At 37.8% G+C, this 18,716-nt stretch overlaps 1 protein-coding gene across 3 annotated transcripts in view; it reads left to right on the top strand.

Annotated features, from left to right (window-relative positions):
• INPP5A (inositol polyphosphate-5-phosphatase A) overlaps window positions 1-18,716 on the top strand; it is a 457,340-nt gene that overhangs the window by 258,119 nt on the left and 180,505 nt on the right. For all 3 annotated transcript variants that reach the window (XM_014607835.3, XM_019484184.2, XM_059730011.1), the window contains exon 5: window positions 13,582-13,645. In XM_014607835.3, the coding sequence (XP_014463321.1) occupies window positions 13,582-13,645 (64 nt within the window). The remainder of the gene's footprint in view (window positions 1-13,581; window positions 13,646-18,716) is intronic.

The raw sequence follows: 18,716 nt of genomic DNA, 5'->3' as shown, positions 1-18,716 counted from the left end.
TTTGCAAGGGCAAGTTTCAGCAATTAGCATAGATGTTTCCATGTGGTTTGTTACCACTATTATGCAAAAGTATAGTTTTAATAGAAATGTAGAACTACTCTTGTTTTGATTAAATGTATATACAACATGGTGGTAATGAATGAAAATACTGACTAGTTAAACAAAGTACCCATACAGATGTTTGGTCTCCTGAGAGAGATTCTCCCAGGAGCCATTTCACTCCAGTTGCTCCTAAGGTGTTGTTCTCCCAGAGTGGCTCAGGGAGAAAAATCATGAACACCTGTACTCGTGTGGTTTCTGGATGTCTGTATGTATCCAAACTGAAGCTTGTGAAGGGTGTTCATTAATTACATGAGTGGCCTCATAAGTCTGCACTAAAAATTTGCACTGAAATACAGAAACTTTTTTTTCAAAGTACAACTTAAACAAGGTGTAGGAGGAGTTGTAGTTTGGATATTACCAGTAATTTAAATAATTTAGGATTTTCAATATATTGAATTGATAATTAAAGGTAATTAAAGTAACATATAGTTATTAATTACTATCAAATATATTTAAGTGCCTGTTAGAAAACTTAGCTGCAGAAGTCAATGGCTGTGTCTACAAGAGAAGCTGACCTCACAGTAGCCCAAGACTGCTACGCAGTAGCGTCACATGGCAGAACCCGTGACACAATGCTACTGCACAGTAGTCTCGGTGCTACTGTACACTAGTAGCATCACAGAAAAGCCATTTGGCACTACTACACAGTAACTTGTGTTACAGTGCAGTCATTTAGTACTTGTTTATACAACTGTAGTCAGCATCTCATGTAGACCTGGCCACTACGTAGTAAAAGTTTCCAGTTAAAGCTGGCTCCCTCAGAGTCTGCAGGCAGGCTCTTAGATATGCCTTCTGTAAAAAAAATAAAAAAATAAAAAAAAGGGGGGGGGACGGTGTTCCAAAGCAAAGTGTATAGTTTACATTGTTTTGCACGCCCACACACATGAATTATTTCCTATGGGATACCATTAGCTTCCTAAGTAAAAATAAAGGTTTCTTAGCATTTCAAAGGATATGTGAGGCGCTAATGACCAGAACATATGTACATGTTAATTTTGTTTTTACAGAACACAAATGGAATCTTATTTTACTTTCCACACATAACTGTAACTTTTGGTACTTAAATAGTCTTCAGTTTGGCTCTCAACATAAAAGTATATATACAGCCACTAAACACGTTCAAAGTGCTGCAGTCTAGCTGGACAGGTACCGAACACCATATGCTCATGCAGGTTGCTGTGTAAGGCCAGGTTAATTACAAATTAGTAGCAGTCAACAGCCCATGACTAGCGGGGGTTAGACTCTAGCAGGAAGAGGGCAACCCTTCCATTTTTTAGCCCCACAGCACAGTGTTCAGGGCATTTGCCTAGGAAGCTGGAGACTCAAGGTCAAGCACCCTACACACAGAGAAGTGTTGAACCTCCATCTCCTGCTTCCCAGCCTCATGCGCTTACCAATAGGCCACAAGTTAGGTTATTATACAGACCCGTCTCCCAGGCCAGTGTCCTGTCTTGACACTTGGGTGAGAAGACCAGGAGGCCTTTCTCCAGCTTGCAGCAGATGCATCCAAATCTTTGCATAAATGCCAAAAATTACAGTTATGCAGCAGATTTCTGCCCTTTATATGCACTGGTATAAGGAATATTGTTGCACTGGGCCAGAATTTGGCAAGAGAAGTGTACCAGAGTTGTACTGAATCCTTTTAATGCAGAAGTTGATTTTTACTCCTCATAGTACTTATGAAAAAGCATAGTGCTGTTACTTGTACCCAAGTATAATTTTCAGTTATGACTAAAAATTAAATAATTATATTCAAAGGAACTATTGAAACTCTGAAGAAAACCAAGAGAGCTATGTCTGAATTTGTATTTATAAAAAGGTCCATACCTAATATCTGAATCCTCCCTTACTTCATTGCTACATAAATAAATTCAGTAAGTTATCCCCTTTTCTACCCAATAAGAATGCTTTTATGTAAAATTATTGTCCTCCTGTCTAGAGTTATTGCAATTGCTCATTTACTGTGTTCCCTCTGACTGAAATATGGCAGCTAATAGACTACATTTTACTAATGGAAAATTAATAAGTGTTCTTGACAGTCAGGTTTATAAATATGTAAAATATTTTTAATTGTAGTTAGCAAAATAGGCAGGTAATCAATAATATCAGACGTGACAAACATACTGTTGACATGCACTATAGTCAGAAGGATTGGTAAGAGATAAGGACTTCCTGTCAGCAATGGCCTATACTAATTAATATTCAGACGTTGTCATGTTCGATGATAAATGGATTCCTTGAACTATATTGATATAGTAGGTTAAACATTGAAAAAGTTGGATTGAACTTTGACTTTAAATATTCATTAAAGCTAATTATGGATTTTATGACTACATGAATTACAGTTTCTGTGTCATCATTGGCAATTTATTTTGAATTTATTTAAAGCAATCTTCATAATATAATATTAGCTTTATCACAGTTTGTGAGGTAATGCAGTAAATATTTACTCTGAGCATTAATTAAATCTTATTCAGAGTACATCCTTTGTGAATCTTACACAATTGATTTTTAAAAGCTCCACATCAATACCTATATAAAAAAAACCCACATATGAATGTATAACTGTAGAGATTTTTACGTCAGGATTTCCATCTAGTTTCTATTCACTGCACTCCTAAAAAGTGGTGCTTCTTCAATGCCAAATGTGTAATGCAAGAACTCTCCTTTTGTTTTTGCTGTTAACAGCACTCTCCTCAAACTAGCTTGAGAAATATGAAAAAGATATAATATTGTATTGAATATCTATTGAGAACCTAATTAAGGACTAAAATAAACCTGTTGGCACCAAATTATTGGCAAAATAAAATTTTCATATATAAAACATTATTAATATAAATAAAATAATTTTAATTTTAATTTTGCTCTTAGGAATGTATGTGGGGGAGAGAAAATATGTATAGATGTATTAATATCACCCACTAACATACTTTAGTTTACAGTTAGGTTGCTGTAGTCAGAAATATAATTTCAGTACAAAAACTTTTACTGATGGAAACGTTACATATAAGTATCTTCTTTAATGGTTACTTCCATTCCTTTTTATGTTGAAGTTTTCTAAAAACACTCTCTAAAGCAGTGGTTCTCAACCTTTTTAGACTCAAGGTGCCCCTTGAAAAATGACAGCTCTTAGTTTTCACTTGTTTCTTGACCACAGAAAAATAACAGAAATTCTTCCGCACAGTACCGCAACACCCTGGTTGAGAATCATAGCTTTAAAGGCAAATAATTAATAGAAACAGTACTACTGTGCAAAAATTACTTTCCACGTTTGAATGACAGCTTGAGTCTTAACACACTAGCCAAAGTTAAAAAAAAAAAAAAAATCAAAATCTTTTATAGTATCTTAGAATGTGTAAACTAGCATTGATGACAGACATTTGCTAATTTCTAGGAGTTCACAAAAAATGTTTTTTGTCCCAGGCACATAGTACTCTCTTATATGGCCATGCTCTGTCCTTTCTTGTTCATCTGCAAACATTGACCTCCTTTTGCTCTACGTCTAGAAGTAGCTTCTTTGCTGTAGATTTTAGTGAATCTGTGGCAGTGGGGCTTCTTACAAACACATCCATAGATATGCATGTCTAGCAAAAATCCCTGTCATGGAATACCTTTGAAAGTAATGGGGAAAGATCCAGTTCAACTTCTTCTATCTAAGCTTTTTTTTCTGTACTCAAAAGATCTGTTAATTAGAAGGGAGTCAAGTTAGATTAAACCTTAAAGATTTCTTTTTGAATTCCTTTGAAATTCTAAACTGTTTTCTAGATTTGCACATAACTTCCCAGAAAATACCTTTTTTATTATGAAGGCAAGTTGGGTAATTTTTAGTGATTCCATACCTAAATGAGAGATTTACCCTTCTTTAGGTGTAATTTTGAATAACCTGTAACAATGGGAATATTAATGATACCTATGTATTATCTGTGAATGGTCTTGGTCATAATGTGTAAAATAGTTTTTACAAGCCAGCCCAAATATAATCAGTGTGTGTCTGTGTGGATATATATATATACATATCTCTATACACCAACACACATGTTAAGCCAAATAAATACAGTGAAAATGTATATGTATGTACACACACACACACACCCCTACATACATATATACATGTGTATATATGCATAAATACAGTGATACGTGTGTGTGTGTATATATGTGTATAGAGATATGTCTGTATAATATGAGGGAGGAGTTGGATGACTAAGGTGATTGGAATGATGTTTTCAGTTCCTAGTTCGTAAATTCAATGTTTGCTTTTGCTAGTGGAGAATTGACTTAGTTTATCACAGTTAGTTTGTGGTAGGCAGAGATTTGGGTACCTTTGCTGATTTTTTTCTTAGATCTTTTAACACCTTTACTACTATTGAACACAAGATATTTTGATACAGTTGCAGAACTCAGATGAATAGAGGAATTGGCACTTCAGTGGTTGTCTCTTTATTTCTCTAGAATATACCAGGGAAGTAACATGCGCTCGCTTGTCAACCCCAAGGAACTGCCGTGCATGGTTCCTCTAAGTTGTTTTGTTTTGTTCCTCTCATTTAATGAATTTATGGGAATGCTGTGAAAGAGATACCTATTGGGCTCCTTTACATTGATGGTGCTTGAGTTTTATAGCTGTTTCATCAAGTATCAACAGTATAGTTTTAATATTTTCTTCATGTGTATCTTAGGCGTGCGTGAAAACAAGTTGGCTAAAGTTAAGTCCAGAGAAGGTTAGGGTAATACTGGTAGGTTAGATCAGAATAAATTGTGGAGAAAACAGCTGTCCATTCACCTGAAGATGGTGGGGTGACTGTGTCTATACCAATCATACGGTTGGTCCAGTAAAAGACAGCACCCCGCAGAATTCTTGCCTTTCACGTATCTCCTAGACCATCCCAGCAACAGCATCTCCTTAACACTATGGAAACTTGTTGTGCTTACTGAAAATGGTAGTTGCATAATGTAAACTGAATAAACATGTCGGATAAATAAACCTTGCTTCAAAAATATAAAATAATTAACCATGCATCATAGTAAAAGTACCTGTCCACTTTTATTGTAGAGTCTATACAACAGTACAAGTTACACTTTATTTTAGTTTTCTAATAATTGCTAGAATGATCAATTTAAAAAACTACTAAGATGCAATAAAAATGTATTTCTTCTTGTTGTGTCCATTTGCAAGCGTTTTTCAAAGAATAAGTTATAATTGGGATTTCAGACTATTTATTATCGATTTACATTTTAAAATGTATTGTATATAGTCTGTATAAGAGCCAAAGGGAAAAAAACGTGTCTCTTTTTAAAAAGCGTGGTGAGGAGATATTCAACTATATGAATTGGAGTGCTGGAGTTCTAATGCAAATAATTTATCTGTGTTGTTGACGTACTCTTATCATGTAATAAGAAACAAAGTGGTATTAATATAGAATCATAGAAAATTAGGGTTGGAAAGGACCTCAGGAGGTCATCTAGTCCAACCTCCTGCTTAAAGCAGGACCAGCCCCAACTAGATCATCCAGCTAGACAAAGCTTTGGCTGGGGTCTTAAAAACCTCCAAGGATGGAGATTCCATTGTCTCTCTGGGTAATCTGTTCCAGTGTTTTACTACCCTCCTAGTGAAAAAAATATTCTTAATATCTAACCTAAACTTCCCTTGCTGCAACTTGAAACCACTGCTCCTTGTTCTGTCATCTGCCACCACTGAGAACAGTCCAGCTCCATCCTCTTTTGAGCTCCCCTTCCAGTAGTTGAAAGCTGCTATTAAATCCCCTCTCGGTCTTCTCTTCTCTAGACAAAATAAGCAAATAGTTCCAGGAGGTGATGTTGGATCACAGCCCTTTCCTTTTGATTTGGATCACAGATGGAATGATCCCACTGGATGTGGTTTTGCAGTCAGATGAACTGAGACAGACTGTTTAGGGCACTTTCTTCTAGTCTACTCCCCATATGGAGTGAACAGAGAGGATCCTAAATAGGCCTGCTCAGTTCTGATTGCAGCTGCTGAATTTTATACATCTGTCTTAGTTCCAAGTACAAAACAGCCATCATAGTCACTGCTTCTGTGCAAGTCTGTGACTAAGGGCTCGCAGTAATTACTAGCACTTGCCCCCATTGCCACTCGCCCACTGCCATAGGACTTGCTTTTGAGGGAAGACACCTGTGTGTGCCTTCTTTTAATGTGGCCATTTCATACCAGCAACCACACAATATTTTACCTTCATCTGTCTTTGCAGCCGTTTTGAAATATTCTTGCTTCACCTGTCTGCTATACTGTTGAGGACTTTTTTATTTTTGCATCACTATTAATCTGGAAACCTTGCTGTCACTGTTGCCACCATGAGTGACCCTACCAAGAGTACCAAACTCCAAATGGCGTCACTTTTGAGGTCATTGATAGCACGCAAGTGCCTCCACTATGGCAAGGTTGCAATCCATGGGAGTAAAACTATATCCTACCATAGAAAATTAATTGTAGAAGAGAAAAAAATTCTGAAGTTAATATGAAACAGGAGTTAAAATAATTTGTGGTAAAAGTCAGCAAGTGCTTAATAACAAATATATTGGTGGAAATCAGAATGGTTTTGTGAGTGATTCAGACACGGAAGTCCAGCTTTATTTGTAATGATTATTGTCCTTAATAGTTCAATTAGCACTGGTCATAGATTTGTAAGAAACATACTAGCAAAATAAAAATATGATGAAAAGATATTGAGCAAAATTGGCCTCGTAACTGACCCCGGGGCACTCCACTTGATACCAGCTGCCAACTAGATATTGAGCCGTTGATTACTACCTTTTGAGCCCAATGCCCCTGCCAGTTTTTTTATCCCACTTACAGTCCATTCATTCAGCCCACACTTCCTTAGCCTACCTGCGAGAATGCTGCAGGAGACTGTATCAAGGCCTTGCTAAAATCAAGGTACACCACATCCACTCGTCTCCTCTCATCCACAAAGCCAGTCATCTCAGCATAGAAAGCAGTCAGGTTGGTCAGGTATGACTTGCCCTTGGTGAATCTATGCTGACTGTTCATAATCACCTTCTTTCCTTGAGGATCTGCTCCGTGATTTTTCCAGGGACTGAGATGAGGCTGACTGGTCTGTAGTTCCCTGGAGCCGCTTTATTCCCCTTTCTTTAAATATGGGCACTGTTTGCCCTTTTCCAATCATCCAGGACCTTTCCTGTTTGCCATGTGTTTTCAAAGATGATGGCCAGTGTGGCATCTCATCAGCCAACTCCCTCAGCACCCTCAGGTGCATCCCATCCACCCCCCTTGGACTATGTATATGTCCAGTTTTTGTAAACAGTCTCTCTAACCTGTTCTTTCACCCCGAGGGCTGCTCACCTCCTCCCCAAACTGTGCTGCCTGGTGCAGTAGTCTGGGAGCTGACCTTGCCTGTGAAGACCAAGGCGAAAAAGGCATTGAGTACGTCAGCCTTTTCTACATCCTCTGTCACAAAGTTGCCTCCCCCATTCAGTAAGGGACCCACTCTTTCCCTTTTCCTCCTCTTGCTACAGACATACTTATAGAAACCCTTCTTGTTACCCTTCACATCCCTTGCTAGCTCCATCTTCAGTTGTGCTTTGGACTTGCTGACTTCATTCCTGTGTGCCCAAGCAATGCACCCTAGTTATTTGTCCAAGTTTCCACTTCTTATAAGCTTCCTTTTTGTGATTTAGTGTACTGAAGAGTTCCCTGCTAAGCCAAGCTGGTTTTCTGCCATACTTGCTAGTCTTCCTGCATATTGGGATGCTGTGTATTTCTTCCTGCACTCTCAGCAAGGTTTCTTTGAAGTACAGCCAGCTCTCCTAGACTCCTATCCCCCTCAGTCTGGCTTCCAGTGAATTCCCTGAGTGAGTCAAAGTCTGCTTTTCTAAGTCCAGGGTCCTTACTCTGCTGCTTTCCATTCTTCGTTTCCTCAGAATCCTGAACATAACCTGATCTAGAAAAGAATTTATCTGCGAGTGAGGCCCTGAAAGAAAGCTTTTTGCTTATTTTCCCTGTAACCATAGCAGTAGATAACATCTGTACTCTTCATCAAGTTTATTGGTTGCCACTTACGTATGTGAACCTAATTAAGTCTATTTGAATGCAAAAGGCAATGATAGCCATAATTTCCATTCCATTTAAGTTTTACCTCTAGTTAGTGTTGTGTTTAAAATTAATATACTAGTATCTACTGAATCCAGACTCAAAGCACATTTTTAATATCGCCAGCATCAAAATCTGACAGAGGAGCTGTAAGATATTATTTAGTTATTACTAGTAAACCTCTATGTGCATTACAAATACAGTTAAAACTGTATTAATGCATTAAACATTGATTAGCAAACCAAACAATATGCTACACTGTTCTACATAACAGCCATGTAGTCCTTTTGAGAGGATGGAATCAGATCTGTAGAAGTGGAGCAATGCACAAAATTACATTCAGAAAGTAAACCTGTAATCTGAATGCTAATAGCAATGGTTTTATTCTATAGAACCATCGTATCTACAACTAGAAAGCAGTGTTCTGATAATGGCTGGACAATGGGTCTCCTAAATCCCAATAACCTACTACATCAATTACTCCATCAACTCAAGTGGAAGGCAACTGTGTGGTAGAAATGAAGGTTCCAGCTCTGCTGAGAAGTGATGCGATTCTATACAGAGTTTCCAGATGTTTTAGTTTACTCTCCTAAAACCTAGGGAAACATGCACACAATATTTAAATAAAAGACCATTATTCAGGTTAAAAGGTGAAGCGCATAATAGCTTTTGAAACCTGATTCCAGTCCCTTAGTGCATATGTGGATTACTTTCATGATCATATGCTAATCCAAAGCTGTTCCAATAAAGTAAAACTGAAGTAAATCTAGGACTTTAATTTTAGCCCTAGTCAAAGCTAAATTCTAGTTTTTGTCCATTTCTAAAGGAGTTGAAATAGCACTAATTCCTCCAGTGAAGTATTTTTTTAAGGTTTAAAAACTTAATTAGTGTCAGATCTATCTGAAATTTACTGTACAAATAGATGTCTGAAATTCCATATCAATCTTCACTAGCTTGGATCATTAAGAGTTGATCCATTTGCTACTTTATATAGCCTCTCTTTGTACCATAGATCAGATTGCACTTATTGTCATTTGAATCAATATTTGTTTTGTAAACTTTACATTACAGTTAGTCCCTCTAAATAAATAACAAAATTAAAGGCTGGACCATGATAGTCTTACATTCGGAAGTACTTAGTGATTTCAACAGGATGGGGACTGTTCATGTTGTGAGGCACTATTCAATTTAAGAATATTACAATCTGACATTAATAAATAATTCAAGGCTATAGTTTACTCATACTGGGCACGGCTACATGTTCATTAATGCACTTTTGCTAATTTGCATTATATTTAGTAGTTTAATTGTGAGGTACTAGGAGAAGGTGCATTAGCCTATTTTAATGTGCATTAATGAAAGAGTGCTTTTTTGTGATGCTTTAGTGCACATTAAAATAGGCTAATACACATTAAAGTGCATATGCAGACACACCCACTGGGTAGTACTTTTATTTTGAAGTCTGATCCACTTCAGTAGAATTACTTCTGAAGTAAGATTTATCGTGGTTTGGCCTGCAGTTTTGAAATATAATATCACATTGTTGTACTCTTTGTTTGGTCATCCTCACTGTAACTTAATTTTAGCAAAAAAGGTATTCTTCAAACAAATTTCTCAAAACTGAGCTCCTTTGCTGTTTCTTATAAGAGTTACCAGTGTATACTGTAAAGGGCAGGCATTTTAAACACCAAACCTTCTGTATTTCAGATTAATCAACAGATTTTTCATGTGTGACTTAGTTGTATTCCAAAATTAGCTTGGAAATGTTTCATGTAATGTTGGTTAGGGATTTTAATCTGTATGAATGGAGTGAAGTAAGAAAAACCTTTTCTATAAGGCCAATGTCTACAACCACGTTACTCTTGAAGAGTAATCTCCTGGGTTTGCAAAAAGCGAGACCCTGAATATAATCAAAATTTAACCATGAGGTAGCATTTTCTTTTATTATTAATGAAACTGTATTAAGAAATTAAATAACTGATCTTGGTTTCTTTTCTTTTTCTGTTTATTTTCTTTTAGTTTTTCTTTTTGTATCACTTTCCCCCTGGCAATCTGTCCTTGTTGCAGAATAGTTAACCTTGAGTCCTATACAAGAATATGTCCTGCTTTTTCTTATTTGCCACCTCCATATAAAAAAAATGGAGCAGGCTGCCTGGGTCACAAGGAAGTGTACTCATCAATTAAATGTGTGACAGTGTTTTCCGTTGGATGAACTAATATGTCAAGGAGATGGGCAGGACCTCATGTTTGTGCTTTTGACAAATCAGCAAATGTTTAATCTCTAGATGTGCAGCTTCTCATAAATAATGCAGCAATCACTGAGCCAAAACACTACTCTGCCAGGAGGGTCTCTCTGTCACTAGAGAGGCAAAAAGACGAAACAAAACTAAATCATCCTTTTTGTTTAATGCGTTGGTTCTTTTACACTTGCCAGTGAGACTTTGTGGCCTGCTATTGTTTCCTCGGATTCCTCTTAACTCGGTAGATGATTAAAAAGTTACCAAACATGAAAAATTTAAAGATTTAGGTTTTCAACTATAAAATCTATTAGAGGAAGTTGTATCTTTCTTTCTTTATTGATATTCTATAGACCTGTTCTAACATGTCTTAAATCCCCATTTACTAACTAGAAGAAAACAAGAAACACAGTGTACACTTGGAAAGACATTAAAACAATCGTGATGATGATAACCACTGTTATGGATGAAAACTTATCCCCACTTAAGGCAGTGGTAACTCTCCCATTGATGTAAATGGAACTGGAATTTCACTGTACCTTTCATACTCCATGCCCCAAAATAAAATAGAAGAATTAGAATATTTAGGTAGTGAAGTCAAGCACCCCAAGCAGTTACAAGTTAGAAAGTGCCAGAATTGAGCTTGCCTAAACAATTTTAATTTGGCCCCCTTATGCATGTCATCGTGAATGCTCCAGTATTGGGGGAGGGGGTTCACTTCTTAAGCTTTGGTTAATTTTTTTAAAATGCTATTGACACTCCATGGAACTATAAGAATATTGCAATATTAGCTTGATTACAAGATGTTTCTGCCACTTCAACAAACATCATAACAGACTGTGGTAGATGGTTGTTCACTTCTTTACAGATGTCTTTGTAGGTGTGTATGGAGAGAGACAGATGTCCTGGACATTTATCAGCTATTTTTGGACAGCAAAAGAGTTGAGACTCAAGAGTAATAGATTCAATTCCAGATTCTTTAGAGAAGTATACTGAGATGCCCAGACTAGGAGGTACAACCCGGTTGGAGGTCACAGCATTTAAAGGTGTAATCATGCATACCACAGAAATTCTATAACTACACATTAACTTGAATCGGAAATGTGGTTATAAGTGCTGCAGTTGGTCCCCAAGCCTGGAAGTGGCATTGAACCACTCAAAAGATTGGGAACAACCATTCTAGTGTTTACAGGACTTTTGCCCTTCTCTTTTCTGCTATTCTAATCGTATCTCTACTTCCTCAGTTCTTGGTCCCTTCCTCTAGAATCCCACCTACCTTTCAGAGTTCCTCAGCCCTACACATTTAAATCATAGTGGTTTTTCATTTTTCATCCACTGTGGGCAGTGTTGCCAACTCCTGAAAACAAATTCACTAGGCAAACCTCAAAAAGCTACTAGATGTCACTAGAGATACTGTCTGAAGTCCTCAAAAATGTCACTTGGTTGTTTATGATGTATTCTACATAGTAAACTGTTACAGGATGCATAATACATGCATTCAGACATACATTTTGTAATTAAAAGCAGTGACAAAATCACTAATGGCATCTTTGCATGTGCTCCAGAGTTTTGGGGGCAGGAGAATACTTTACTTGGAGTGGGTCCCTGGAGCCACTCTAAAGCACCCACAGAATCTCATGTATTCAATGTCCCGTATTTCAATACAGCAGTGGGGACGTTTTAACTAAAGCTCATTCAGTGAGCTTTAGTTAAAGTATCCTCACTGCCATTTTGAAGCATGGGGATGCTGAATACACATGACGCTAAGGCTGCTGGAGCATGCTAATTAGCTTGATTAATCATGCTAACTAGCTTGATTAATTGAGTCTGCTCCAACGCATGCTGATTAACAAGCATTGGAGCAGGTGGCCTTAGTTGGCAACAATGTGCCTGGCCACCAGGAGCAGAAGGACTGATTTAAAAGGAAAGAGTCTTCCTGTTCTCAGTTCCAGTGCCTAAGAGAAGCAATTATAGGTAAAGCTTTGCTTACCTCCTATAGTCTTGCTCAGTGAATATTGTAAATGCTGCTGTTTTCCGTATAAGATGGGATATTGAGAATACAATGATTATTGTTTCCTTTACTGTCAGTGAAGAACTAGTAGAGGCAATGACCAACCTCAGATGGTCCCTTTTACAAACTGTGTCAGCTTAGTATAGCTGGTTATGGCTGACAAAATACCATTGTTAGTGAATATTTTTGCAGCCACAATAATACATATGCCATAGTCACTTAACAAGAGGATTGGAAACCTAGAATTTTGAATGTAGTGCAGTTACAGTACAGCACAATTATAGTATTTTACAGTTTTAGGAAGCAACATGTATCTTCAAATACAAGGAAAAACATAAGTTTAATCAATGGGCAAATGACGGTTATTTTAAATTATTTAATGGAATTATGTGCAGGTACCTAATGCATTATTTAATGAGAAAGATGCATTTAAAAATAGGAAAGAACAGTAGAAACATATATTAATCTTCACAGCACTCCTGTTGGATGGGGATACCTTTCCGGTTTTATAACATTCCTGTGAGATAGGTATCACATCTACTCTATAGCTGAGAAATAGGGGTAAAGTATTTTGCTCAGCAGTATACAGTAAGCAAGTGGCAAATCTAGGACTATGTCCCTGATTAATTCCCAATCCTGTGTCCTTTTTTCAGCCCACACTGCCTCCAAAAACATTTGTTTCACCAGGAACACGAGGCAGAAATTGTCCGCCAGATTCGTAAAACATTGAAGACGTTGTTGGACCTGTAACCCAAAAAATTCATGAGCTCATGATGCTTCCCTTGACTATAAAACTATAGCAATGGCAGTTGTATGCATTTAAGATATTGAAAAGAGGCTTTTTAATGTATTTCTGAGTATGATTTAAACTTATGAAGTTTTTTTAAGTCACTAAACCTGTTCATTTAGTATGTTTAAAGTATATATATTAAGTATCCATGTCCTTAACAAGCTTCTTCATAACTCTGTGAAAATTAGGTGAAAAAAAACCTTTTAAAAAGTATTAACTGCACTTTATTTTAAAATTAAGGTTTGTATTGATTGGTATTCAGTTTCTTCTTTTTTTGCATTTGAAAAACAGGATCCAAAACTTAGATAAAACCAAAGCAAAATACTCTTAAAACTGATTTATTTTTGTTTTTCAACAGGCTCTAGGAAGCTTTTACTTTCTTCATGAATCTTTGAAAAACATCTACCAGTTTGATTTTAAAGGTAAGCAGAGAAATTAAAAAGTAGGGATTGTCAAAGGTATCTTAGTATTTATCATGTTAAAGCAAACAGCCGATATTATCTAACTCAATCTGTCTGGGTAACATTTGGAGTCAAAAGGAACTCCAGTGTCTTCACAGGAATGTTACATCAGTGCATGGGGCGGTCTGGGGCAGTGGCAAAATCAAAACTTTGAATGTCAGGCAGTGGTCATCACTTTGCAAAATAGTTGTATCAGAAATGCATTGGTCAGTGAGGAAGGCATTATTGTTTTAAACAGACTGAGCCTTCATACTGTGGGTCCTACTAAATCTTAGAAAATTTTCTAATGTTGTTTTATCAGTTAACATTAGAGGTGCTTTATTTACTGCATCACAGAAGTGGCCTCTAAACTTTCTTGAGGGTGGGGGCACACGTGTGCGCGCGCACACATACACACACACACACACACACACTGAGAAATATTATGAATTTTTTAGTTCTAAACTGTCAGTACAAGTTATAATATAAAAATCTTATGGGCTCCATTTATATTATTGAGATGGATCACATTAATACTACATCTTGCGTCACATTAATTTGAAACATCATTGAAACTGTGATAACTAGGAGTGAACTAATTGTCTTAATTGTACAGATTCATTATTTTTGTTCTCAATAAAGACAGATTGCCTGTGTTCATGTAATTGAGGGTATAGGGTCTTTCTTCAGTGAAATATTTGAATAGCAGTTCTACAGATACAGCAATTTGAGATGTAGCCAACATAAATCCTCTTATTCATTGTCCTTTTGGATGCTTGAAGAAAATTTCTGAGACTCCTTATGGCATATTTTATTTTGAAAGGGAACATGATAAAATGCAGTAGTGATGTAGGAACTTTTAATGAGAGGTCAGCCTGTACATCTAGTCATTCTACCCACCTAGAATACTTTAATAGACACTGAGATGCAATATGGGATGTTCTTAATCAAATGAAATGTGAGCAGGATTGATACTATGGAAGAAATTCTTAGCACACTGCAAAAGAAGCTGTGTACACAACTTTTGTTGAAGATACTCCCAAAGTTGCCATGTTGAACATTTAGCCTAATGGTCTACTGTATATGTAAGATCAAGGGGTTAATGAATAAAGCTATGAAACATACATCTATATTTTGAGATGACAGCGCTCACAACTATTTATTCATTTTTCCATATGATTGGGCTTTGTGCATCAGTAATAAGTGAACTGCATCTACACAGCTGATTCATGAGCCTACAGTTTTGTCATACCAGTGCTACCAAACTAGGGTTTTGCTCTCAATTCCATTTAAACCTCCCTCCCTCTCTGTGGTCGTATATCAGAGATGTCCAACTCTAATGACATCTGGCAGAGTCAACTGATATCTGTACTAGGAAAGAGGGGTTTTCTGTTGATTCACAGTTGATTGATGGCTTATTTGCTGTTATAGACCCTTTGAAAGAAAAGATATAAAAGGGGTAGAGGAGGGAGACTTGGAAAATAGAAGAAAGAAAAAAAGAAAGAAAGAAAGAGTTAGCCATGTAAAAGTAAATAGATAACACTTTGTCAGGTAAAGAAAATCAGTAATTTAGGCAAATCTGATTAATGAAGTTGTGTTTAAGATGGTCAGTATTTAGGAAGGAATTCTATTAGAAAAATCCAGGTGTTACAGATAGTGCTGCAACTGATACAGTAGTGTTAGTAGCTTTTCTCACTCTTAACTGAGAACTAAATCAGTCTTCTAGCATGGCAGTAATATCTCCTAGCATGGGAGTAATATGTTGAAGAAGGTGTCACCTTTTAGGTGAGATGGAACTAAGAACTCATTTTCTCTCAAGTTTATTACAGTGTCCATGACACACAGGACTGTTGAATCATCTGTGAATCCAAACAGTAGTGAAAAGCAGTATCTTTTTTTTTTAAATGAACAGAATTGAAGATGGTTTTAAACAGGGCTGCAAAGAAACCCAGATGTTTATGTAATATTCAGTGAGCCTTTTTAAAGGTCAGTGCAGTTTTTTTTAAATTCCCTGCATGGGTGGGTGGCACTGAATAGTTGCTCTGAGGAGAAAGACATTTTCATGGTTGTCTCTGTTTTTCCTGCTGTCATTAGCCATGCAACCTGAGAGAGAAAATTCTTTCAATTTTAGAATAAAAATGTTGATACCCAAAGCTTGATTCATGATTTTCCACTGCACAGGAAGTTTTAGATGTTTCATGAGGAACACAGCCCTGAAAAACTGACTTACAGTTTACGCTAATAACAAGATACACATTCTAATAAGCTCTACATCCAGAAGTAGATTTCCTGACAGACATGTAAGGCCAATTTTGGTCTCAGGCACAGCAACATTAAGTGTAGTAGCTTGTTTCTTCAGTGGAGTGACACCTTTTTACACTGATGTTAGATCAGAATCAGAACCTTAACCTTAGTCTTACCCATGAAAAGGCTGCAAAAGACATGTTCCTCTTGTCTTGAGACCACTTCTCTCAATGTCCATCTAAATGTCAACTTGCCAGTTTATATCTGGTCTTCACATTAGAGTAGTTTGATAATAAAGCCAACCCTTTCTGACAAAATTCTTCAACTTGCCTGTTAACATTCACTTAGGTTCTCTCGGTAATAGCTTTCAGTTCTCATATAACAGAAATTCCTCCTGGCTGTGCCTTACATATGCTGCCAAAAATGTTTTCTGTCTCTTGAATGACATCAGGATCTTTTTGCTGAGATTGCCATACTCACTAAAAGAAGCACATCCATCCATGATCTACTTAAAATGATGCCACATGTGTTTATCAAGATATTTGTTTAGTCCTCCAGTGGGAGCCAGATCTCAAAGTGATTGGCACATAAAGAATGATATTTGATTCCCCCTCCCCCTCAGATGTATTGGTAGCTTACGGTAAGTGCTTCTAGTGATTACACATAATACCTTATCTAGACAACTTACAGTGACAAATTTTTGTGTTGCTTGGAGTTTAACCAAATGTTTGATGGAAATGGACAGCTCATAATGTTTGGTAAAAGTATATCTAGAGCTTTTCTCTTCTACTTGGCTGGTTGGAAATCCAGTCCAGTTTAGTAACTATCAAACTTGATACAGTACTGTCTCATGGTGTTTATATGACTCCTACCCTATGTCCTCTATGAAATGAGTTTGGTGGACTCAGTCCACTTCTCTCCTGCAGCTGGCAATAATGGGCTCAAATAAGTAGAGAGGTCAAGAACTAAATGGACACAGGAATACCATTATGACTATTACACTGCTGCTATTGGTTCCATACATGTTTTTTAAAGTACTTGGAGAATGGTATGCTTTATATATAGCCTTTGTACCCTTCACATAGTTTTCTCTGTCATCTTCCTCATATGTTAGTGTGCAGGCCGGGAGCGGTCCGAGGCCCTTTTTTTGCGCGGTGGGCTGTGGCCAGCAGCCCGGACACGCCGGGTCGGGGAAGGCAGGCGGCACACTAGAATTAGGCACGGACGCATAGCGGTTGATTTAAGATTATTTTACTTCCACCGAAGATGGTCGCGGTGCAGGCAGGAAAACTTGCTTGAGTTGCAGTTACAGATAGAAAAGAAGAGAGGCGGACTAGAGTTCCTTCCTGTGAACCTTCTAGCCCAATCCGGTTGGAGGCTGTAAACCATGAGCCCGTCGCGCCAACCGAAGGAAGTACTCGAAGCAAAGAACTCTGAATAGACTCACATGAAGTTTGCTAGGCTCCGTGGAACTTGCGCGCAGGGAAGGGTACGTCGAGGGATCAGGCGGTGACAGGGAGAGACGAGAGGTTGATCAGACCCCTATAGCCTTCTTGAAATACACGCTGGGTCCGATAGGCTCCGCAGCGCTTAGAGATCTTCACAAGATGTGAAGTTCTCCTCCTCCTGATAGTCGTGGAGTTCTCCAACTTGGGCGGAAACCGCTCAAGCCTCTTATACGGCTAGCTAGCCAATCGCTAGCCGCCACGTGGGAATAATTTAGAACAGGCCAATAGTGGGGCACAAATTTGAATACAAATGGCGGGAACTCCTTGCAGCGTGCATTTCCCTTTTGCAACCTAGAAATGCACCCTGCAAAGAAAGCTACGAGTGGCGGGAAACAATTTAGCAGTGCCGAAGCGCACACAAACAAAAATCACACCCTTGGGTTGTGACAGTTAGCATCATCTAGAGATGGCACGAAGTAGAAATGTGAAGGAGAAGGCTTAATTAGTCAGTGATCCAGCAACAACCAACTCAGCTGGAATACAATCAATATCAAATACTATAAGAAGGGGGAAGAGTATAGAGTATGCCCCTCCTACATATGAGAATTTATATTGTTCGCTCTATCTAATCAGTGGACTTGTTCCAAATGCTGAACAGCCTGTGTGAATCTGAGACATAGCCATCCAGTAATAGAATTGATTGATTCTTAATATGAGGAGTTTAGTTTTGGAGAGTTGGACTGCCTGTTCTTTAATAACAGAGTTCTCACATGAAAGGAAAGAAGGAACAAATGAAGAGTTTTCTCCTTTAGCTCCCACCATTGTTAACTGACTGAAATGAGAGAACTCCAAGCAACAGCCTGTGACTTAGATCACTGACCCTTTGGGCTCATGAAAGCTGGCTTGTAGGCAATGGGAGTGTTAGCAGAGTTGTCAGTGTCATCCTAGGGATGTAGGAGTTGGCATACTACATTAAACTGTGATCCATCTAGTCCAGTATCCTACTTCTGACGACAACAACAATCAGATCAGAGGAAGGTACAGGATACTTTCTACCTCAGGAGGGTATGCTCCTAACCCGTTATAGTAGGAGGATTAAGCTTTGAATCGTGAGAGGGTGGATGCAAAACATGATTACTGCTTAGTAATTTACCCCAGAATTTACTCCAACATAAACTTACTCTATAGTATGAAATGGACATGTGACCAGCTCCCCCAAGCTGGCTGCCTGGTCACCTAGCAACTGAAAATTAATATGCATTGAACAAAAAAAGTTACCCCGGATGAAATTGACTTTGTAGGGGAGTGGAGCCATGACTGGTAACTTACACCAGAGCATACCTGTCCCTCACGTTCTGAGG

Source organism: Alligator mississippiensis, chromosome 6, assembly GCF_030867095.1.
Source record: "Alligator mississippiensis isolate rAllMis1 chromosome 6, rAllMis1, whole genome shotgun sequence".
NCBI classification, from domain to species: domain Eukaryota; kingdom Metazoa; phylum Chordata; order Crocodylia; family Alligatoridae; genus Alligator; species Alligator mississippiensis.
The sequence above is the reverse complement of the archived record's forward strand: the minus strand, read 5'-3'. Positions and strand labels throughout refer to the sequence as shown.